We start from the raw sequence: 24999 nt of genomic DNA, 5'->3' as shown, positions 1-24999 counted from the left end.
GGCGCTGGCCTTTAAAGCCCTAAACGGTTCTGGCCCAACTTACCTATCCGAACGTATCTCAGCCTATCAGCCCACCAGGACCCTAAGATCTTCTGGGGGGGGCCCTGCTCTCTATCCCGCCTGCTTCACAGGTGCGGCTGGCGGGGACGAGAGACAGGGCCTTTTCTGTGGTGGCCCCGCGGCTATGGAACGCCCTCCCCATGGAGGTAAGATCAGCCCCCTCATTGATGGTTTTCCGGAAAAGACTAAAAACCTGGATGTTCGAGCAGGCATTCGGTTAACTCAGTGCAATAAGTGTAATGATTGAAGGACTGGCAATTTGGACGACGAAACTGGATCGCGATTTTAGTCAAGAGATGAATTGGATTGTTTATTGATATATGTATTGTGGATCGTGTTTTTATGCTTTTAAACTGTATACTGTTGTTTGTTATAAGTTGTTGTAAACCGCGTTAAGGCGCCGGCTAGGCTGAGAAACGGCGGTATACAAGTATAGCAAATAAATAAATAAATAATAAATTGTGCTGTTTGTGTTTATTGATGCAAAGCAGGAGGGTTTCCATTTTAACTTTAGTTCTGTCTTTCTCCCAGAAATGAAGGTTCTCTGCTGATCGGGGCAGACAATGTGCTTCTCATCCAGGCGACAGCAGTGAATGATGGTGAAGGTGCTTACGAGGCAGAGCTGGTTGTGGAGCTTCCCGTTGGAGCTTACTTCCAAAAAGCAAGCAGCAGTACACAGGTATGGGCTTTGGATCTTGGGTGAGATGTTGCCAAAACTGCCATCTTAGACACCCTCCGCCCAAGTCAACTCAAGACTTCCTCTGCATTCTAACACCATATTTTTAATAGCACTTATTGGTTTCTTCCAGATCTGAGGGCTCCAAATTAAGAAAGCTTAACTTATTTAGTTTCTAAAGAAACCAAAAGGGCTGAGTCAACGTGGTATCAAACCATTGGATTGGTATCTCACCCTAATCCATTTTACTGTTTTTAATTAATGTTGAATGTACTGTTTTTAATTATTGTTTTGTATTTATTGTGGCTATATTATATTATATTATTGTAATTGTCATGTAGCGGCACTGGACCATTACTAAATGTAAGCCGTCCTGAGAAAAGACGGGGTAGAAATACCAGAAATAAATAAATAAAATAAACTAGCTCATGCCCTCCACATTTTCTGCATTGCAACTCCCATCCTCCTCGACCAACTTAGCTAATTGACCTGCTGGCCAAAGTACAGGTAGTCCCCAAGTTACAAACAAGATTGGTTCTGTAGATTTGTTCTTCAGTTGAATTTGTATGTAAGTCAGAACAGGCACATTTCTCAAGTGCAACTTTACCCAAAAAATATTTTTGTAGTTTTGGAAAGCACAGAGAAGGGCTAACATCCCTATACCATTTGTTTTGCTGTATGAGTCCCTGTTCAGAGAATCTCACCTCACTTTCTGTCCCTGCCACAATTGGATTTTGAAAAATTTGGGGAAACAAGGATTGGGTAGAAAGCTTCAGTGGAGACAGCTTTCCACCATGATAACCCTTCCAAGAGTGGATTTCACTTCCTGGGGTAGATCTTTCTCACTTCCTGTTGTATCACTCCTGTTCTTAACTATGAGTCTTTGGAATTCAGATGTTTGTAACTTGGGAAATGCCTGTAATGGGAGCAACAGTCCAACACAACTGGAAAATGGAATTCCAATGGACTGAAGACAGTAATGGGATGGAAATAATCTATCATGTAGCTCTGTCAATATTATGAATGTCTGAGGAACAGTTGTTGTGGTAGTAACCATAGAGAGATGCTCCAGTTCTTTGTGAGACTCATTCAACATATATCTATATAAATAAAAATGTAATGTTCGTTTGCGGGATTAACATAACTAAAAAACCACTGGACAAACTGACACGAAATTTGGACACAATACACCTATCAGGCCAATGAGTGACTGTCACTCATAAAAACATTGAAAAACACAGCAGAAGAGACTTAAAAAGCCAAAAAAAAAACCCCCAAAACCACATATATACACATATGCGCAAAACCACATATATACACAAACACATATATATGCACATATGCACAAATATATACACACATATATGCACATATATACACACAAAACACATATGCACAGACTGAGCCACAACAACGCATGGCAGGGGACAGCTAGTTATGAATAATTGTTTGTAGATGCATTCTCCATGATGCAACAAGCATTGGCAGTGCTCCACGTTAATACTCCTTCCCTTCCTTCTTCTCTCTTGCTTGCAGAAGTTGATTTGCAACTCCCGCAAAGAAAATGAGACCCGCCTGGTGGCCTGTGAAATGGGCAACCCAATGAAAGCTGGCACAGAGGTACATGGCAGATTTTCAAAAGAGCTCAAGTTCAAACTTGCATCAAAACATAGCTGGACCTACCATTAGGTGGAGTGTGGTGCCCACTTCAGTCAACTGATTTGGGCGTGATGAAGAAGAAGCAAATTGTTGGCTTTTTAATTAGTCTCGTAGCTCTAGTAGCAGGGATTTCCTCCTCAAGTGACCAAATAATTCTACCACATCAGACGTACTATGTGTGTTGATGTGAAAAGAGGGGAAGACAATTGGTTTTTCCCTTCTTTATGCAAGCTGGATAATATAAACCAAGAAATTGCTGCAGTGACACTTTTGATGAGATGCTAGGGAATCTTGACATTATGAGTGCTAGGCATTGCTATGATTATTGCTTGCAAAACTTACTTATAGGTCTATTCTGGCACAAGGTAGCCTTCCTCCCTGTTTGTCTGCACTTAGTGTGGAATAATACTGACCTGATCAGAGACACTGCTTTTTAAGCTGTAGGCCCCAGGGCCATAGCCAGAAAAAAATTTCAGGGAAGGTTGAAACTTTTTTTAGTAAATCATGAAAACTAGTTCAATAACACAACAACAACATTTTTAATACAGTCCAAAGACCCTTATTGCTCCGTAAAAGGTATAAGATACAAGATATGCAAGGTTAGTAAGGCCAAAAATAGTCAAAACTGATTAAAACACTTGATTTGGTGGAAATAACAGCACATAAAACTGATAAAACAAGGATTAAAAGTATTGTCGAAGGCTTTCATGGCCGGAATCACTGGGTTGTTGTAGGTTTTTTCGGGCTATATGGCCATGTTCTAAAGGCATTTTCTCCTGACATTTCACCTGCATCTATGGCAAGCATCCTCAGAGGTAGTGAGGTCTGTTGGAACTAGGAAAAAGGATTTATATATCTGTGGAATGACCAGGGTGGGACAAAGGACTCTTGTCTGCTGGAGCCAGGTGTGAATGTTTCAACTGATCACCTTGATTAGCATTTGATTGCCTGGCAGTGCCTGGAGCAATCCTTTGTTGAGAGGTGATTAGATGTCCTTGTTTGTTTCCTCTCTGTTGTTGTGCTGTTCTAATTTTAGAGTTTTTTAAATACTGCAAGCCAGATTTTGTTCATTTTCATGGTTTCCTCCTTTCTGTTGAAATTGTCCACATGCTTGTGGATTTCAATGGCTTGAAAATGAACAAAATCTGGCTAACAGTATTAAAAAACTCTCAAATTAGAACATGACCATATAGCCCGAAAAAACCTACAACAACCCGAGGATTAAAAATTATAACCAGCATTTAAGATAGCTATGACCTAGGTAAAAGACTACAAAGGGTAACAGGCATGTTTCATCGTGCCATAACATAAAATACTTTAAATTATATGGTTTCAAGTATATTTTATATGGACTTCATTAAATCAAATTTCTATTTTAGTTAATGTTTCGAGTCTTAAAATAACTGAAAATGATTGCTAATCGATAATTTATTGTTATAAAAGAATAATACCACAACGTTTGTTAGAAACACTTGAAAACTGTGTCAGTACACTTTGACAGAAATCAGGCTCTATTGATAAACTTCGGTGGACACTCAAGAGTGCAAGTCCAGTCAGTCTTTCTTGCCTCATTGTGCTTCTTGTATATGTTTTAAAACCTTTAAGGGTTGAAAACGACCTTTCATTTGTAGCTGTTGACACTGGCAATGTTGCAGAAATCTGAAGAAGTTTCTTCACATTCGGAAAAACTGTCCATCACAGACAAGATAAGATATGCTTCCAGCGCATTTGATGGTTTTTCTGCAGGTGCAATCTCATAGACTTAGCATGGGGATTTAGTTAACCAGTTAAAATTAATGAGTAAACCAGGGTTTTTTTTTAACCTGAAAAATTGGGGGGGGGGGGGGGGGGTTGAACCCCTAACCCCCCAAAATTTTCAGGTTAAAAAAAACCCCTGGTTTACTAATGAATTTTATGAAGTACAGCCGAAGCATTTTCTGTAGAGTCCCCCCCCCCCTTCCTGGCTACAGGCCTGGTAGGCCCTGACCCCAAATGGGCTCCCCTTAGCTCAATGTTTGGGTTGCCAAAAAAAATGGCAACAATAAAAGGTTTCTGAATGTCACTTAGACATTTAAACAAATCTGTAGCAACAACATGCAGTATTTAAAGTGGACTCTACAGAAAATGCTTCAGCTGTACTTCATAAAAAGGAATCTCATAGTAAACCAGGGTGTTTTTTTAACCTGAAAAATTAGTCTGTTTAGCAAGCCTTGCAAATGATGATTTGTTATCAGTAAACGTTTAATTTTTATACATTTTTAATATGGTTATATACTCAGGTCACCTAAATTTTTTCTCAGGTGGAAAAAGGAGTCACAATGGAAAAAGTTTAGGGACTTCATCACACATAATAAAATCAGCGTTTCTACACAATTAAGAAATGGTAACCCATTGTGTCCTTCACATGGCGCAAGCCTCAACTGTGAGAGTGAAGTATTTTTCTGTTTTTAAAGTGCTGATTTTGCCAACAAATCTTAAGATGGTTGGCAATCAACTTATTTTTAAATTCCCAGCATACAGACAGGCAAAATGACAAATTTCTATGTGTGATGTTAATCCCTGTTTAGGGACTTCTAAATAAAATGATTTCATAAAATGAAAATTGCCCGCTTCTAAATAAAATGATGACGCTGTGTGTGAGAGGAGCCGAAATGCCTGTTTCCCAGATCGCCAATGTAAAGGCTTGGGGAACGATCAGGGCCAATTTAAAAACACTTCCTACAATCTAGGGTGTAGGAAGTTAGGCCTCCATAACATCAAAGAGCCGTCTGAACCAATACTGGTCCATCCTATTAATTTCCCTGGATGAGGAGTAGCTCTGTGTGTCACCTTTTGCAGTTGATACCTGCTCAATTTCGTGGTGCACACACTATGGATGCCGTTCCCACTTCTCTCTCTCTCTCTCTCTCTCTCTCTCACGAACATACAGATCAAGGTAGATGTGGAACTAAGTGTCAGCCAACTGGAAAATGCTGAGGATACCATCAGTTTCATGCTGCAGTTGAAGAGGTAATTAACCGTTCTGGATCACTGATGTCAATTTTCCCTCCAGGGAACATTGTCCATGGAGTCCAATGGCCTCTGTTGTTGTTATTCATTCGTTCAGTCATTTCCGACTCTTCGTGACCTCATGGACCAGCCCACGGCAGAGCTCCCTGTCGGCCATCACCACCCCCAGCTCCTTCAAGGTCAATCCAGTCACTTCAAGGATGTCTCTAGGCATAGGCTAAAACCTTCCAGCATAGCCTCTTTTTTATAAAGTACCTCCCCTGCATTAGCAGTACCTAATTTCTCTAATCACAAATGTAAGCTGTTTTCGAACTGCTTAGGTAAACAGTGAGCAGGGCTAACAGTCGGGTGCTTATGCCAACCCGGGGCTTTGAACTTGCAACCTTTTGGTTGGTAGATTTTATCATTGCTGGTGATGTGCCAGCTGTGCTAAAGCCATCTCTGGTATAGACATATTCATCCCATCTGGTCAATAAAAAACTACCTCTCCTTGGCAGTGTTTTCCACCCCCATGCCCATCACTTTGGTCAGGGGAATTGTGCTTTGAAACTATTGCATGGCAGCAGCCAGGAACCACCCAGGTGTAGCCCTACTTACCTCTGCTCTTCTCTGCCTGTTCTTCATTGTGGCTTTCCATGTCACAGGACTAGACTTGATGTCTGAAAATAAATCCTTGGCTTAACTCAAATGTAAGTTATAATGAACCATAGGGAAAAGGAGGGAACTTTATTCGATACTAAAAATCCCAACGCTGCTTCACCAAATTATAACGACCACACAGCAGCCTACAAAATTATAACGGTGACACACTTACAGGTTAGCTCACCAAAAATATAGAGGGAGAATAGTTGTTGAACCAACTGTATTTTTAAAAGCTAGGAACTGGGAACCACTGGAACTGAGAGACTTAAAATGATACTTTAAAAGATTTCCGCTGCCACCATATTACTAATTTTTTTTAATAAACCGGCTGAGTTCTTATTGAGAGATTGTTCAGTCCCACACTCTGTGTACCTATAGATTTCTTAGAGGCTGCTAAAAAGCTTAAATGATTATTTGACCACAAAGGTATTCACACTGAGGCTGGTATAAGTTGGTAAAAATAACAAGAATGTTTATTAAACAGGCTTGACTAATTCAGGTACAAATGCTTATTGGTTTCAGTAAAAATCTGGCATACAAAGCTTGTGGTTACGTTTGAGAAAAGATCTTAGAAAAGTCTTAAAGTTTCAACACAGAAAATTACTTCAGGAAATGAATCTCTGAAAGTAACTCCCACAAAAATTCCCCTTAGGAATCTAGCCAAAACCTGAACTAGCCTTCCTTAGGAAAAGAACAGACCACTCTACACAGTATTCTAGCTATATTTCTCTATAGTTACCCTGAATACTAAACAAAAGACTGACCCAAAGTTCTTCTTCAAAACCCCAAACTGCTCTCACTAACACCCAACATCTTCGCTCTACCCTTTCCAAGCTCCAACTCCAAACTGGCAAACTGGGAACCCAAGCCTCAGTTTAAAGGTCACTTTTTCCTTCAGATCACTTAGGCTCCATCCCCATCGTTCTAACCAATCCTAGCCTTCTGATTTTCCCTCCTAGACTAGAACATGTCCCCTTAAGGCAAACCTAATCTAAGATGGTGTCTCCCTGTCTCCCCTAAAATGGATGCCGTGGCTTCACCAGGCCCACTCTCTTAGGCCTAAGCTAGCTTGCCAAGGTAAGGGATTCATTACATAAGTTCTGTTCTAGTTTCCATATGATTTTCCCCTGCAGCAAGAATTCACTCAATTCCAGCAGTAATGTGGTACGACTGCCAGTCCCTGTCAAGGTGGCTGCAAAGATGGAGCTGCTAGGGTGAGTATGAGCCCCAGCATTTGAGTGTGTGAGGTGGGGGCAGAGGAGGTGGACACCAGGTACTATAGAGCCTCCATGTTCAGGTGGGTTATGTGTGAAGACCCTTGCAAAAGTGAAAAAACGGTGAATAAAAAAAACCAGTTGTTTTGTACCCAAGTTGACCATAAAGTCACCCTGGAGAACCTAGAGATTTCTCGAGAGAACTTATTATCCAAATCCACCAAAGGTAAACCCTCAAATATGGATGGCTGATTGTATTTCTTTTGAAATTTGCTGTTTTGTGTAATGGGCACAAATTGGGGGGATTCTCATTGGGAAGTACATGTGCAATCTGAAAATAATACACAATAAGACAGCTTTCCTGCTGGATTCTGCTGATCTTCCAAAGTGATTTCTGCTGTCATGGCCTTGCATGAGTGTGAACAGTTAGTGAAGCACTGCTTCTGGAAATCATAAAGAGAAAGAATGGGTTGCTGTGGGTTTTTTGGGCTGTATGGCCATGTTCCAGCAGCATTCTCTCCTGATGTTTTGTCTGCATCTGTGGCTGGCATCTTCAGAGGTTCTATTGGTAGTGAGGCAATTTTTTTTTCGTGTCAGGAGCATCTTGAGAAACTGCAAGTCGTTTCGGGTGTGAGAGAATTGGGCGTCTGCAAGGACGTTGCCCAAGAGACGCCTGGATGTTTGACGTTTTACCATCCTGGGGGAGGGTTCTCTCATGTCCCTGCGTGAGAAACTCGAGCTTGACTGACAGGAGCTTACCCTGCTCCCTGGATTAGAAGTGCTGACCTGTCAGTCAGCAGTCCTACCGGCACAAGGGTTTAATCCATTGCACCACCGGGAACAAGTGGAGTGCATATATTATTTATTTATTTATTTGTTTATTTATTTACAATATTTATATTCCGCCCTTCTCACCCCGCAGGGGACTCAGGGTGGATTACAATTCCCAGTTTACCTGTCAGAACGTATTCTCCCCTATGAACCATCAAGAGTGTTAAGATCGTCTGGAGAGGCTGTGCTCTCGGTCCCGCCATCTTCGCAGGCGCGTCTGGTGGGGACAAGAGACAGCGCCTTTTCTGTGGTGGCCCCTTAGCTATGGAATTCCCTCCCAAATGAAATTAGATCTGCCCCCTCCCTCCTGACCTGTAGGAAGCTAGTGAAAACCTGGCTGTGCAACCAAACTTTTGTGGAATTATGTTGGAGACCAGCAATCGACTAATAGTACTGATCACATTATATGGACTGGACATACGGACTGAGTTGGACACAATTTTATCCTGGCGAATGGCTTTTATGTAATTTTATGTAATTTATGTAATGTAATTGGTAACGTTATGTTGTGTATTATGTTTTAGATTTTCAGTGTTAGCATTGAATCTTTGCTGTTAGCTGGTCTGAGTCCCTCTGCAGAGGTAGAGAAGATCGGGATATAAAAGTTTTAAATAACAATAATAATATACATAGCAAACATTCAATGCCATAGACACACAACATATATAGGCAGACACACAGAGGCTATTTAACATTCCAGCTTTCATGAGGGTATTCTGGCCACCAGGGGAGCTGTCGCTTCACCATCCATTTGAGACACTGATGGAATACTTTCTCATTCTTTGTTTGCTTGCTTGCTGGAGATTTTTATGGTGTCGCAAATTAGTTAAATTACCCTCCTCGCATAAGCGGTACCTAAATTTCCTACTTGACAGATGCAACTGTCTTTCGGGCTGCAAAAGTCGACAGAATGGTCAGAAGCTCACTCAGACCTGGGCTGGCTTCGAACTCATGACCTTTCAGTCAGTAATGATTTTAACACAGCTGACTCCCAGCCAGCTGTGCCACAGTCCCAGTGTGAAACATCAGGAGAGAATGCTGCTGGAACATGGCCAAAAACTCACAGCAACCCAGTGATTCTGGCCATGAAAGCCTTTGACAACACAAAAAGAAAGAATGTTCCCTTTGAAAATGCAGTTCCTTTTGCCTAGAGGAAGTTCTGCCCCAGGACAGGAAGGTTGGAGTAGCATTGTAATTCTCATGTTCTCTGCATCCGGCTCCCAGGATATCTGCACCAACCGACATTGTGCTCCCTGTGGCCACAGATTATAACAACAATAGCATGAAGGCAGATGACTATGGACCCAAAGTTGAACACATCTATCGGGTGGGTACAAAGAAGCACAGGCTGAAATTGGGCTTGGAAAATGCACTTTTGGGATCTATATCTCCTAGAAGTCCTCAACTACAATCCTGGGATTTGCAATCCAAAGAAGTAACATATCCAATGTCTGGAATCAGACAGAGAAGGTTAATGCAGTGTTGTTGTTCTGCCCCATTGCTGATACCTTTTCCCTTCCTTTTCCGCTCACTCTCAGTTGCAGAATGCAGGTCCTAGCACTGTGTCTGGGGCTGAGCTCCTCGTGAATTTCCCCAACAACTTCTGGGACGGCTTCTTGCTCTACATCACCAGGGTCAACACTGAGGGCAACATTGCCTGCTCGCCCATGAATGAGACCAATCCCCTCAAGGTAGAAGTACTATGAGGTTGCATAATTTGTTTTAAAAATAATATTTGTATTTCAGTGTTTTCATGGGCAAATCCTTTTATTTATGGGTTGTTGTAGGTTTTTTCGGGCTATATGGCCATGGTCTAGAGGCATTCTCTCCTGACATTTTGCCTGCATCTATGGCAAGCATCCTCAGAGGTAGTGAGGTCACTACCTCTGAGGATGCTTGCCATAGATGCAGGCGAAATGTCAGGAGAGAATGCCTTTAGATCATGGCCTTATAGCCTGAAAAAACCTACAACAACCCAGTAATTTCGGCCATGAAAGCCTTTGACAATACCTTTTATTTATGTTTGCATCTGTTTCACAGAAATTCCATCAATTCTTCGTCTTTGCCCCCATACTGAAGACTTCTCCTATTTGGTGCCACATTATCCTTCTTTCTAAAATCCCTTCCTTTCCATTAAATATTTGGTGTAACCCATTAGTACAGTTGGTAAAGGTTACTCCAGTGACTACAATTCCAAGGATGCCTTACCCAACATTGCTATTGGGGGTGTTATATTACAAAGAGTTTTTTTTTCCCCCCTAAGCTACTTACTTACTTACTTACTTAGGCGATCCCTCATTATCCGAGTAAGATTGTCTTCCAAAATCGGTGTACTAGCGATGGACCATCTGTAGGTGACTGTGGAGGTTACCAGGTGGAAGGCAGTCCCGGTCGAGGTTGGCTTGACGCACCTTACTCTTGGCACGTTTCTCCCTTTCGTCCTCTATTCGTGCCTCTTCAAATTCTGCAGCACTGCTGGTCCCAGCTGACCTCCAGCTGGAGCGGTCAAGGGCCAGGGCTTCCCAGTTCTCACTGTCTATGCCAGAGTTTTTAAGGTTGGCTTTGAGTCCATCTTTAAATCTCTGTTCCTGCCCACCAATATCCCATTTTCCATTCTTGAGTTCAGAGTAGAGCAACTGCTTTGGGAGACGGTGGTCGAGCATCCGGACAACGTGGCTGGTCCAGAGGAGTTGATGGCGGAGGACCATCACTTAAATGCTGGTGGTCTTTGCTTCTTCCAGCACACTGATGTTTGCCCACTTGTCTTCCCAAGAGATTTGCAGGATTTTTCAGAGGCAACACTGATGGAATCGTTCTTGGAGTTGCATGTGACGTCTGTAGACAGTCCATGTTTCGCAGGCATATAGCAGGGTTGGAAGGACAATAGCTTTATAAACAAGCACCTTGGTATCCCTACGGATGTCCCACTCCTCAAACACTCTCTGCTTCATTCAGAAAAATGCTGAACTCGCAGAGCTCAGGTGGTGTTGTATTTCAGTGTCAATGAACATATGTCCTATACGTCCTAAGCTACGTGTAGATGATTCAGAAAATATTATTTATTATTTATTTAAAACTTTTATATCCCGATCTTCTCTACCGGTAGAGGGGCTCAGACCGGTTTACAGCAAGGATTCAATACTAACAGTAAAAATCTAAATCATCTCATATCTACAGTAAATTAACAAATACATATAAGATAAATTACATAAAAGCCGTTCGCCAAGATAAAAACATGTCTAACTCAGTCCGTATATTCAGTCCATATATTGTGGTCAATAACTTTGGTCGATTACCAGTCTCACCCATCATTCTGCAAAGGCCTCGTTCCACAGCCAGGTTTTACTAGCTTCCTAAAGGTCAGGAGGGAAGGGGCAGATCTAATTTCATTCGGGAGGGAATTCCATAGCTGGGGGGGCACCACAGAAAAGGCCCTGTCTCTCGTTCTGACCAGACGCAACTGCGAAGGTGGTGGGACCGAGAGCAGATGATCTTAACACTCTTGATGGTTCATAGGGGAGAATACGTTCGGACATGTAAACTGGGCCGGAACCGTATAGGGTTTTGTAGGTTAAAACCAGCACTTTGAATTGTGCTCGGAAGTTAACTGGCAGCCAGTGGAGCTGACGCAACAAGGAAGTTGTGCGCTCCCAGTACCCCGCTCCTGTTAGTAGCCTGGCTGCCGAGCGTTGGACTAATTGCAGCTTCCGGGCAGTCTTCAGAGGCAACTCCACGTAGAGAGCATTGCAGTAGTCTAAACGGGATGTAACCAGAGCATGGACCACCGTGGTCAAGTCCGACTTCCCAAGGTATGGGCGCAGCTGGCTCACAAGCTTTAACTGTGCAAAAGCTCTCCCAGCCACTGCCGAAACCTTGGGTTCCATACATGTGTTTTGCCTCTCTAGTGAGGATGGGCAAATTGCAATCCTCCATATATTGTTCAAATGCAAATGGTGGGAGCTGCAGTCCAAGGACATCTGAAAGCCAAGCTTCCTTCCTTTGCACATTATAGATTTGAAATGGTTTTGGTTGTTGGAAAGCATATAGACAGAGGGATGCTTTACATTGTTGCCCTTGAGATACAATAGCTTGTTTTAACCTGCACTATGTCTCTTTCACTATAGCTGGAACTCCAAGAGCCCATGAGTACGCCAAGCTCCAATAGAAGCATCCAAGGAGGACGCTGGCGTCAGAAGCGTGACCTGAGTCCCGTAACACCAGAGGAACCAGCGGTGATGGTGGTGAGATCTTTTGCGGATTGTGGGCAGCTTCATAGTATGGTCCAAAGTCATTCACATTGGCTGGTGATCACATCCCCAGAAATGGGATTAAATCAACTTTGCGTTGTCAAAGGCTTTCATGGACAGAATCCTCACAACCTCCGAGGATGCCTGCTATAGATGTGGGCGAAACTTATTTATTTATCGTGTCAGGAGCAAACCAAAACAGTTGTAGTGCATTAAAAACAAACAAAACACAAAGTTTGCAGACTTGGTATTCTATTAAATGTCCTTTGACCAGTAGTTGGCCACTTGGAGGGCTCTGGTGTTACTATAAGAAGGTCCTCCATTGTGCATGTGGCAGGGCACAGGTTGCATTGCAGTAGGTAGTCTGTGGTTTGCTCTTCTCCACGCTCGCATGTCATGGATTCCATTTTGTAGCCCCATTTCTTTTGTAGCAACCAAATACCTGGGAGTCACTCTGGACCGTTCTCTGACCTACAGGAAGCGCTGCCTGGATATCAAGCAAAAAGTGGGCTCTAGAAACAATATCATACGAAAGCTGACTGGCACAACCTGGGGATCACAACCAGACACAGTGAAGACATCTCCCCTTGGGCTTTGCTACTCTGTTGCTGAGTATGCAGGCTCAGTGTGGAACACATCTCACCATGCTAAAACAGTGGATGTGGTTCTTAATGCGACATGCCGCTTTATCACGGGGTGTCTGCGCCCTACATCACTGGAGAAACTACACTGTTTAGCCGGTATTGCACCACCTGACATCCGCTGGGAAGTAGCAGCCAATAGGGAAAGGACTAAGGCAGTGACATCTCCAGCTCATCCCCTGTTTGGGTATCAGCCAGCACGTCAATGACTTAAATCAAGAAATAGTTTTCTAATATCTACAGAGACACTTGCTGGAACACCTCAGCAAGCCAGAGTCCAAACCCAGAACCTCAATCAATGGCTGATAGCAAATGAGAGACTCCCCACTGGGCACACAGAAAACTGGGCGACTTGGAAGGCGCTGAACAGACTGTGCTCTGTCACCACGTGATGCAGAGCCAACCCTAAGAAATGGGGCTACAAAGTAGAATCTACGACATGCGAGTGCGGAGAAGAGCAAACCACTGACCACCTGCTGCAATGCAACCTGAGCCTTGCTACATGCACAATGGAGGACCTTCTTATAGTAACACCAGAGGCACTCCAAGTACTGGTCAAAGGACATTAAATCAACTACCAAGCTTGCAAACTTTGTGTTTTGTTTGTTTGTTTGTTTGCAATACAACTGTTTGGTTTGCTCCTGACACGATAAATAAATAAATAGCAGGGGGTTGGACTGGATGGCCCACGAGGTCTCTTTAACTCAAAGATTCTATGAATCTATGAGAACACTTCTCTAGAAATCTTTAACTTCTCCAGTTCTACTCTAAGGTCACACTCCATGCTGGATTTCTGGACAGAACGTATTTATTAAATAGACAAATGTTTACATTTACAAAAGTTAAATCCGCAAATGTGGGGGGCCGAATCTACCTAGCTGAAACATCCCTTCATATCCAAGAAATTGAGGAACATGTTTGTTTGCAGTCCCTCAACCTTTGCCCTCTATATAGTATTGTACCCTGAGTCTCTACGAATTATAGGCCTTATAGATTGAGCAACTTGATTAGCCTATTTTGAATGAAATGTAATCCACTTAACGCAATCTGCCTGCAGAACTGTAGCAGCCAAATCTGCGCTGTCCTTCACTGTCAAGTGGGATTACTGGAGAAAGGGCAAGGAGCCATGGTAACGATCCATGCTGTTTTGTGGTTGCCAAGTTTCCGAGAGGTAAGAAAGGAGCTGTTGCTGGACATGCAGATTATAATATTCAGGGAGTAGCAGAGCAAAAAAAGTATATTTTTTCCATAAAGAGTTCCATTTGTTAATGTCCCAAAACAGCCCAGCATACCAAATGAAAGCTCTCCTGAAATAGATGTTATGGCCAAAATAGATGTTATGGATGTCAATTAGCACTTGACTGTTGTTCCCTCTTGCAAAGTACCTGCTGAAAGAGTAGTCCCCTTTGTCACCCTATGAGCCTGTGCTATGCCTTACATGCTTTGAATAGACTACCAAATAGATAAGTCCTTGCTCTGAGGACCTTGCAGTATAAAATTAGACAAAGGAAACTAGCAAAGGAAGAGGTAGACCAGTGGTTCTCAACCTTCCTTTATTAAAAATAAAAAAATTATAAACTTATTAAACAAAATGTATAAGCATTCCTTCCTCCCTATTTTTACAACATCTTAGACAGAAGCGTATGTCATCTATATATATAAAAATGCTCTGTGCATAATGAGTACCTTAAAAACAAAAGAACCAATGAACGAAATCACACCAAATTTGGCAACAAAATGTCTCACAACACAAGGAGTGACCACCAATTGTATCCCTTAGAGCAGTGGTTCTCAACCTGTGGGTCCCCAGATCTTTTGGCCTTCAACTCACAGAAATCCTTACAGCTGGTAAACTGGTTGGGATTTCTGGGAGATGTAGGTCAAAACACCTGAAGACCCACAAGTCAAGAACCACTGCCATAGACCAACTCTGCTAGCACCTGGATATTCTGGGTATTTTAGGCCAAAAAATGCCTTTCCCAAGTTGTGGTTGTAGAAATTATAAAGTAAACAATGGGAGAAGGGCAAGTTATTGCCAAAATCTACTGGATAAGAAGAGGTTTTTGTGGGAGATTTGAAGGATATGAAGCAGTAGACATATGGAAGGTGGAAACGAGGAAAAAGCACCGGGACTGTGGCGCAGCTGGTTGGGAGTCAGCTGCATTAAGATCACTACTGACCAAAAGGTCATGAGTCCGAAGCCAGCCTGGGTCAGAGTGAGGTTCCAACCAATTTGTGTAGCTTGCTGTTGACCTTTGCAGTCCGAAAGACAGTTGCATCTGTCAAGTAGGAAATTTAGGTACCGCTTAGGTAGGGAGGCTAATTTACGACAGCATAAAAATCTCCAGCAAGCATGCAAAGAATGAGGAAGTACTTCATCAGTGTCACAAATGGACGGTGAAGCGACAGCTCCCCTAGTGGCCAGAATACCCTCATGAAGGCCAGAATACCTTCATGAAAAAACTGGATTGTTAAATAGCCTCTGAGTGTCTGTCTATATATGCTGTGTGTCTATGGCATTGAATGTTTGCCATGTATATGTACATTGTAATCCGCCCTTAGTCCCCTGTGGGGTGGGAGAGGTAGAATATAAATACTGTAATAAATAAATAAATGAACGTAGAAAGGGATAGACCCAAAATATTGTGTAGAAATATTTTGGGTCAGACATCCAGTGAAGGCTTCGAAGGTAAGAACAAGAATCTGGGGAGGTGGGAAGCCATTCTATGAATCAAGGAGCAGCATGGGCTGTCCTTTCCCTTTCGAAAGGATGAAGCTGCTCCCTCCATTATTTACCCAGGCCCACTGTCCCAGATTAATGAGATTTACATGTTGTCTGTGGCATTTGTTTTACTACAGCGGCCCGTGGAACAGTTTCTCATCCAGTCTCAAGCCCAGTTCAGTGTTTCAGGAATGCCATACCACATACAGCCAGAAGTTCTGCCAAGTGGATCTGCTGTGGTACGTTCAGAAATCAGGGTTGCTGAAATGAAGGGAAGAAAATTGATTGTGTTTTATATTATACTAGCCGTCCCCTGCCATGCGTTGCTGTGGCCCAGTGTCTGTATATGTGTTTTGTGTGTGTATATATGTGTATATGTGTGTTTGCATATATATATGTGGTTTTGCAAATCCATTGTAATGTATTCTTGCTTTTTGGCTTTTTCAGTCTCTTCTGCTGTGTTTTACAATTTTTTATGAGTGATGGTCACTCGTTGGCCTGATAGGTGTATTATGTCCAAATTTGGTGTCAATTTGTCCAAAGTTTTTAGAGTTATGTTAAGCCCACAAACGAACATTACATTTTTATTTATATAGATGTTTTATACGCTTATACTGTGTTGGTGAACTTTAAGATTTTCCGGGGAGGCTCTCCTCTTGCTCCCACCACTGTCACAAGCACGGTTGGTGGGGACGAGAGAGAGGACCTTTTCGGTGGTGGCTTGTCTGCTGTGGACTCATCTTGTTGTGTTTCAGATAATAATAACTTTATTTATATACTGCCCTATCTCCCCTAGGGGACTCAGAGCAGTTTCCACATATGCAAAAAATACAAAAGACATACAATGTGAAACATAAACTATTAACACACCATATATATTAAAACCAATTTAGAAACCAGTTCCACTCTCTTCTTTCGTGCAGTATAAGCTACTAGGGGCCAAAATTCCTAAGCCGTTGGGCGGGCTAGGCTGAAGCTATTGCAGAGAAAAGGGAAGCATGAGGCTGACAGAATGCTACAGTGCAGGAACCGGTCTCAGCAGTGGTCATACCAGAGGGCCGGGGGCCACTCATTTCCAGGGCCAATTAAAGGACCATTTAAAGGGTCTGGGCTGGAAGAAAAAGTGCTCTCAAATGGAAGGGGACTAGGGTAATGGCTGGAGTGCAAGGCCAAATCCTAACTGTTGGCCAAGGGCTTGGAACTTGAGCCTAGTCAATTTTCGAAGGCCTGATGAAACCACCAAGTCTTCAAGTTCTTACAAAAAGGGGTAAGTGATGGAGCCTGCCTTATCTCTGACTTGGCCAGGGTGGTCCACGCCTTGGTTACATCCAAACTGGACTATTGCAATGAGTTCTACGTGGGGCTGCCCTTGAAGACGGCCTGGAAGTTTGAACTGGTACAACGGGCGGCAGCCAGGCTCGTTACTGGAGCAAACTATAGGGAGCATACAACACCCCTATTAAAACAGCTTCATTGGCTGCCGATAAGTTGCCGAGCCAAATTCAAGGTGCAGGTCATGACCTATAAAGCCCTAAACGGTTCGGGCCCCACCTATCTCCGTGATCGCATCTCTTTCTATGAACCGGTATGAGCTCTAAGATCTTCCGGGGAGGCCCTCCTCTCGGTCTCACTATTGTCTCAAGTGCGGTTGGTCGGGACGAGAGAGAGGGCCTTCTCAGTGGTGGCCCCCCATCTCTGGAACGCCCTTCTAGGGGAAATAAGACAGGCCCCATCCCTCCCCTCCTTTCATAAGAGCTTGAAGACCTGGTGGTTTCAACAAGCCTTTGAAAAATACCAGTTCTAACTCAGCCCTACACACTGTCGAATACAGCCTTATTCTTCCTACCAGTTACCCAGATCATTTCCTCTAATCGACCCTGGAATGAATAGTCACAGACCTGTACCTAATATTACTGTTATTTCTTGTAATTTCCTGCCTTGGCCTTTTGAGATAGCAAACTCTTGTGAGATTGCTGTAGCATACCATGCTATCGTCCTGGAGACAGTCCCAATTAATCCTCTGCCTTCCCATTGTTTCAGCTGATATTCTATTATCCTAGTTCCTTCCTTCTCTTGCCGCTTTCCTCCTTCGTTTGCAGCCTATTTCAACTGCTGGAGAGGAAAGGTAGGGGAAGAATTTGATGCTTCCCTATATCCTCTTCAGGTTTGTTGTGTTCATCCTCATTAGTAAAATTTGCCATTCTGACCACTAGGCATGGGCAATCCATGGTTCTAAATGTTCTAAAGTACTTACAAAGCTAAAGTTCCGGTGGTGAAAACTAGGGGGCCCTGGTACTTTGCTTCTACAGTGTTGCTAAAGTTCTGATGGTGAAAATTTCAGAACTCGGAACAAATTTTCCAAAATTTCATCATTATTTCATTATTGGCAATTTTTATGACACAACCAATTAGGAACTGCCATTTTAAATGAAGTTTTGAAAGTTTTGATAGAGTTCCGAAATTTTCACCACCAGAACTTTAGCAGCACTGTAGAAGCAAAGCACCAGCGCCCCCTAGTTTTCACCACCAGAACTTTAGTTTTGTAAGTTCTTTAAAACCATTTAGAACCATGGATTGCTCATGCCTACTGACCACATACTAATGCTGCTTAACCATATGTCTGTTCCAGTTTTTATCTCTGAAATGTTGGGGAATATGCAATAATTGCTTCTCACATCTCTAGCATTCTCTAGATTTTCTTGGAGATGAAAAGATCTATTCTTGGATTCCAGGCCAGGCCTGGAGGGTTTCCTGTTCTGGAGATAAACATCCGCTCCTGGTTATGTCGAGGAAAATCTGGAGGGTTAGCCTCCTTCAAGAGTAATGGAGAGACCCCGGAGTTTCAGTTTGGTTTTCCCTCCGTTCTTTCCCAACCAGGCAAAGACACGAGTAGAGTGGGTGAATCCTGATGCTGAGAGAAAGATCCCTGTATGGTGGATCATAGTAGCTGTCTTGGTGGGACTTCTTCTTCTTGCTGCTTTCATTATAATTCTTTGGAAGGTGAGTGAAACTTTGAGATGGACCGGTGAGACACGCCATGGAAGTATTGTGCCACTATGGATGCCAGAATTCAAAATGTAGCTGCCCCCTTAACTATGTAAAGAGAGAAGTAGAGAGATAGGGAGTCTCTTTGTGGGCTGAGTGTTATCCTACTCTAAAGTCTTGGTGAAGTGTGGCCTCTTTTTGTTGTCTGCATGGCCCACAGAGCCACTTCATCCCAAAAATTGATGGAAAATAAAGGGAAAAAAGCTATTTATGATCTTGGAAGGATCCAGATTTTGCAGTGTTGTGTTTCTAGGAGGCAGAAGGCACCCAAAGAATGTTTAAATATTCTTCCAATTAAAAAATTGAAACGTCGAAAATACTATTATATACGAATATTATATACTAGCCATCCCCTGCCATGCGTTGCTGTGGCCCAGTCTGGTGATCTGGAAAATAAAATAATGAGAAAGCGTTGGTTTCTAATGTATATAATTTCTTTATTCTTGTGGGCAAGCAGTACTTCTTGTTGTTTCCTTGTCAGTGTTGATGTAGAGAGTGTCTGGTTTGCCTACTCTGGAACATGGAACATATTATTAGAGGTCCCTTTCAAATCTATGATATTAGATTTATCATGTGTGTGTGTGTGTGTGAATCATATCTCTCTATCTATATCTATGGCTGGATGGCTTTTTGTCAGGAGAGCTTTGATTATGTTTTCTTGCCCTGGTGAAGGGAGGTGGACTGGATGGCCTTAAGGCAGCATTTCTCAAACTGGGGATCAGGACCCCTGGAGGGGTCACGAGGGGGGTTAGAAGGGTTGCCAAAGTCCATCAGAAAATACTGTATTTTCTGTAGGTTGCGGGGGGTTCTGTGTGGGAAGTTTCCCCCAAATCTGTCATTGGTGGGCTTCAGAATGCTCCTTGATTATAGGTGATCTATAAATCCCAGCAACTACAACTCCCAAATGTCAAGGTTTATTTTCCCCAAACTCCATCTGTGTTCAAATTTGGGCATATAGAGCATTTGTGCCAAGTTTGGTCCAGATCCATCATTGTTTGAGTTCACAGGGTTTTCTGGATGTAGGTGAACTACAACTCCCACAACTCAAGGTCAATGCCCACCAAACCCATCCAGAATTTTTTGTTGGTTGTGGGAGTCCTATGTGCCAAGTTTGGTTCAATTCCATTGTTAGTGGGGTTCAGAATGCTCTTTGATTGTAGGTGAACTGTAAATCCCAGCAACTACAACTCCCAAATGACAAAATCAACATTTTTTGAGTGATGGTCACTCATTGAGTTGTTAGGTGTCGATTCGTCCAGTGGTTTTTGATTTATGTTAATCCCACAAACGAACATTACATTTTTATTTATATACATTCATATATTATTGATTATTTCAAATATTTGTACCCCACCCCTCTCTACCCTCAAAGGGGGACTCAGGGTGGTTTACAGCCGGCAACAATTCGATGCCTCCCATATACAACAGATAAAACAACAGTTACATAAGTAAAACATTAAAATTAGATTAAAAGCCATTTAAAATAGTGCAAATTGAATTTGGAGAAAAGTTCTAGAAAAAGTATTGGAAAAAGAAGATGGGAATTTATCTCCAAATGAAGCACTGAACTTTTGGTGGGACTTTAGAAGAAGAGATGGCTCTGGAGAAGGGGAGCACAGGGGTGAATGTAAATAAAAGAGGGGGAGATGTATAGTATATGCCTATATAACTATATATTTTTTCTCAATTTAAAAAAAATGGATTTCTAGGAGTTGAAGGCAAAAACATCTGGGGACCCACAGGTTGAGGTCCTATCCCAGTTATATCCTACCTTGTTCATGTCCAGTATTCTTTTTAAATTTTAATCTATTACATTTGGCCCAGCCATTGGTTTTTAAATGCTTGTGTGTCACTGTTGATTGTTGATTGTTTATTTTGTGTTTATGTGGTTTATATTAATTGTATTGTATTGATTGTTTTTGTTATTGCCTTTGTTATTGATGTATTGTGGGCTTGACCTCATGTAAGCCACACGGAGTCCCTTGGGGGGATGGTAGCGGGATATAAATAAAGTATTATTATTATTATTATTATTATTATAGAATCATAGAGTTGGAAGAGACCTCATGGGCCATCCGGTCCAACCCCCTGCCAAGAAGCAGGAATATTGCATTCAAAGCACCCCTGACAGATAGCCATCCAGCCTCTGTTCAAAAGCCTCCAAAGAAGGAGCCTCCACCACACTGCAGGGCAGAGAGTTCCACTGCTGAACAGCTCTCACAGTGAGGAAGTTCTTCCTCATGTTCAGATGGAATCTCCTTTCTTGTAGTTTGAAGTCATTGTTCCGTGTCCTAGTCTCCAGGGAAGCAGAAAACAAGCTTGCTCCCTCATCCCTGTGACTTCTTCTTCTTCTTCTTCTTCTTCTTCTTCTTCTTCTTCTTCTTCTTCTTCTTCTTCTTCTTCTTATGATTATTATTAAACCACATTATAGAGCAGGGATCCTCAAACTAAGGGGGCCAGATACGGCCCTCCAAGGTAATTTAACCAGCCCTCGCTCAGGGTCAACCTAAGCCTGAAACGACTTGAAAGCACACAACAACAACAACAATAATCCTATCTCGTCAGCCAAAAGCAGGCCCGCACTTCACATTGAAATACTAATAAACTTTTATTTGTTAAATTTGTTCTTCATTTTAATTATTGTATTGTTTTAAAGTGTTTTTTGCACTACAAATAAGATATGTGCAGTGTGCATAGGCATTCTTTTTTTTTTTTTTTACAAATTATAATCCAGCCCTCCAACAGTTTGAGGGACTGTGATCTGGCCCTCTGTTTAAAAAGTTTGAGGACCCCTGCCACAGAGCTTGCCCCTACTCTGTGAACTCTGCTACTGGCTGATATTTCTGAAAACACTGGGGCACTTCCGGAAATTTCACCAGAAGTGGGGTGTATGGACAATGCTTTTTTAGCTGACAGTGTAGTACGTGCACATGAAGGGTGGAATGCTTGTGTGGGTTACCTTTTTCTGGCATGGAGTCCTATGCTTTACTCACCCCATGTTCTCCCTTCTTCTTTCTTCTAACAGACGGGCTTTTTCAAGAGAAAGCGTCCACCCACAGAGGATGAGGAGCAGCTAACCAATGAGCCTGGGGCACAGTCACCTGGTGATGGGAATGAATGAGGATGTGATGCTTCCACATACACAACTCATCTGAATTCATTACTGCATTGAACCATCCTTGAATATGGTTCTGAGATGACGCCCTCTGGATCTTTTACTCTTTCACCACCTTCCCTTATCCATATCTAAGGATGCCATTTTCTGCTTCATAAATCAACGCCTACAATATGCAGCATCATGCGTGCACAGTTTGGGGAGATTATAATGTTGAAGCTCAGCAAGCGGGATTCTTAACCTCTCCACAATTTCAGTCCCTTTTTTTCTTTCAGGCCATGGATTTTCTTGCTTCCTCTCCACCAAGTATACAACAAATCACAAATCCATTTTTAAAAAATGCTTGCTAATTTATACACAAGACAGAAATAAGATGTCCTTGTTTGTTTCCTAATCACCTCTCAACAAAAGATTGCTCCAAGCACTGCCAGGCAATCAAATGCTAATCAAGGTGATCAGCTGAAACAGTCACACCTAGCTCCAGCAGACAAGAGTTCTTTGTCTCACCCTGGTCATTCTACAGATATATAAACCCATTTTCCTAGTTCCAACAGACCTCACTACCTCTGAGGATGCTTGCCATAGATGCAGGCGAAATGTCAGGAGAAATGCCTCTAGAACATGGCCATATAGCCCGAAAAAACCTACAACAACCCAAATCTGATTGTTCATATGTTTAATGAGCACTGAACATTCACTCTTTTGTAAATCTTTTGCATATTTTTCTTTTTTTAATTTTTTTCCTTTTGTTCATCTGTTTTGTTTTCTACTTACACTATAAAACAATAAAAAAATTAAAAAGAAAAAAAAAGAAGGCTAAACATGCCCAGCTCTTTAAGCCACTCCTCATAGGGCTTGTTCTCCAGACCCTTGATCATCTTAGTTGCCCTCCTCTGGACACATTCCAGCTTATCAATATCTCTCTTCAATTGTGGTGCCCAGAATTGGACACAATATTCCAGGTGTGGTCTAACCAAGGCAGAATAGAGCATGGGTAGCATGACTTCCCTGGATCTAGAGCCTAGACACTATACTCCTATTGAAGAGAGGTGAATATGCTGAAAATGAGAATCTTCCCTTGTGCACATTTAAAAAATGATATGTGGCTTACCTTCCCTTAAAAGAGGGGCATGGAACTTGTGTCTTCCTTATATGTGGATGGACCACAACTCCCATCACCCATGTCCACATTCCAGAACTGATGGGTAAAGGAGTCCAACAACATCTGGAGAGCTTCGCATTCTACATCTCTGCATTAAATATAAAACAGCAGGAGTTAATAGGCAAATATGAACACAGATGAGAACTAATAACATAATTCCCTAGAATTGAAATCATGAATATGACTGAATTCTTTTAAAAAATAACTTGGGTGTCCTCCACACTGTCTTTTCACTCTTCAGCAGGCCAGTGCCTTTGATGTTTCAAAATTTCACTGTAACAGATATTTTAATAATAATAATAATAATAATAATAATAATGAATTTATACTTGTTTGTGAACTTCCTGGTGAGATTGTATGATAAATGAGTCATGGGTCCATGGACTGTAATAAAGTATTGTTGTTATATGATAAATTGATTCTTAATTCACACCCAATCAGTTCTCCAGTCATGATGATTTCCTTCTAATATTCAAATGTGAAAGTGACCAAGTCTTCCATCTGCATCAGCTAATATTGGGTTCACTCTTTGTTAATCCCAGATGAGCCTAGTTTCCTGTGAAGTTGGTCCTCCATCTGTCTCCTGGGGAAAAGACTTTCTTCTGATGGAGATTTGAATGTCAGAATGATAATATTCTCTGAAGGGTAACTCAGTACTATAGATCTGCTCCGATCGCTCAATGGTTCCTGAATGTTTGGGGCATTTTACCAAACATTTTATTTAATGAACAAAAACTACAATGTGTTCAGTATCCCTTATTTATTTATTTTGGTTATAAATGTCATTTCCTAATTGGTTATATCATAAAAACCTGGAAAAGGTTTATTGAACCATAAAATCTTTGTTTTAGTGGGACATCCTGCAGCACATTTTGCTCCAGTTTTTCAATGAATCTCTCACTGAGTCTCAACCAATTCAACATAGTTTGTGGCAGCCATGAAAACAAAGTTTCTGGAATATAACAACTACTTTAAAAATAAGTGCCACACAATTAAACAGGAAATAACATTTTCAAACCAGGAACAGATTTTTTTCAGCTTCCCTATGCAGAATCTGAGATCCCCACTTCCTCCAAGATGAACTGAACCACCTAAACTGGGCTTTACAGGCCAATGGATACTCCACCTCAGACATCAGAAGAGCTGCAAGACCGAGAACAAGCCATGAGAGTAAAGACAAAGATCCATCCAGAGGAAAAGTGTTCTTGCCATACATCAAGGGAATCACTGACCGCATAGGGAGGTTGATGAAGAAACACAACATACAAACTATCTACAGACCCACCAAGAAAATCCAACAAACACTACGTTCAGCAAAGGACAAGAGGGATCCTCTCACTTATGCGGGAGTCTACCGTATACCATGCAGCTGTGGACAAGTCTACATAGGGACCACCAAATGCAGCATTGCCCAAACACGAATCAAGGAACATGGAAGGCACTGCAGACTACTTCTGTCAAGTAGGAAAATTAGTTACCACCTTAAAATGTGAGGAGGCTAAATTAACTGATTTATGAGGCCATAAAGAAGATTCCAGCAAAGCATTCCAGCAGGGAAGCATGCGGGGAATGTGGAAGTGCTTCATCAGCGTCGCAGATGGATGATGAAAGCGACAGCTCCCCTGGCAGCCAGAAAAAGTTAAATAGCCTCTGTGTATGTCTGTATATGTTTGTATGTCAAAAATTGGCCTTGAATGTTTGCCATAAATGTGTACACTGTAATCCGCCCTGAGTCCCCAGCGGGCAGGGGCGGCTCGTCCATTACGCGAAGTAAACGGTCGCAGAACACTTTTTTTTTGCCAGGGGCGCAGAGGTGCCTCTGTAAATGCCCCTTGACTGCCACTTGAGGAGAGTCCCCTCAGTTCACAACAGCCCTAGCAGTCCGGGGGGAGCCTCGGCTTTCTTGCCTCACTGCCGGCTGATCCCCTTGAGCTCCTCTCGTTCCTGCTCCACCCAGCCACGGGGTGCACGAGCAG

The 24999-nt window shown here is 42.3% G+C and overlaps 1 protein-coding gene across 1 annotated transcript in view; it reads left to right on the top strand.

Moving 5' to 3' along the window:
• ITGA2B (integrin subunit alpha 2b) overlaps positions 1–23438 on the top strand; it is a 90543-nt gene extending 67105 nt beyond the window's left edge. The window contains exons 21-31 of the mRNA XM_067470087.1: positions 592–739; positions 2273–2356; positions 5325–5404; positions 7180–7260; positions 9316–9418; positions 9630–9782; positions 12216–12332; positions 14037–14150; positions 15839–15940; positions 18579–18701; positions 21772–23438. Coding sequence (XP_067326188.1) covers positions 592–739; positions 2273–2356; positions 5325–5404; positions 7180–7260; positions 9316–9418; positions 9630–9782; positions 12216–12332; positions 14037–14150; positions 15839–15940; positions 18579–18701; positions 21772–21867 — 1201 coding nt within the window. The 3' untranslated portion in view covers positions 21868–23438. The remainder of the gene's footprint in view (positions 1–591; positions 740–2272; positions 2357–5324; positions 5405–7179; positions 7261–9315; positions 9419–9629; positions 9783–12215; positions 12333–14036; positions 14151–15838; positions 15941–18578; positions 18702–21771) is intronic.
• Positions 23439–24999: the final 1561 nt, after the last annotated feature.

This window comes from Anolis sagrei, chromosome 6 (assembly GCF_037176765.1).
Source record: "Anolis sagrei isolate rAnoSag1 chromosome 6, rAnoSag1.mat, whole genome shotgun sequence".
NCBI lineage: Eukaryota > Metazoa > Chordata > Lepidosauria > Squamata > Dactyloidae > Anolis > Anolis sagrei.
This window is presented reverse-complemented; position numbering and strand designations above follow the sequence as displayed.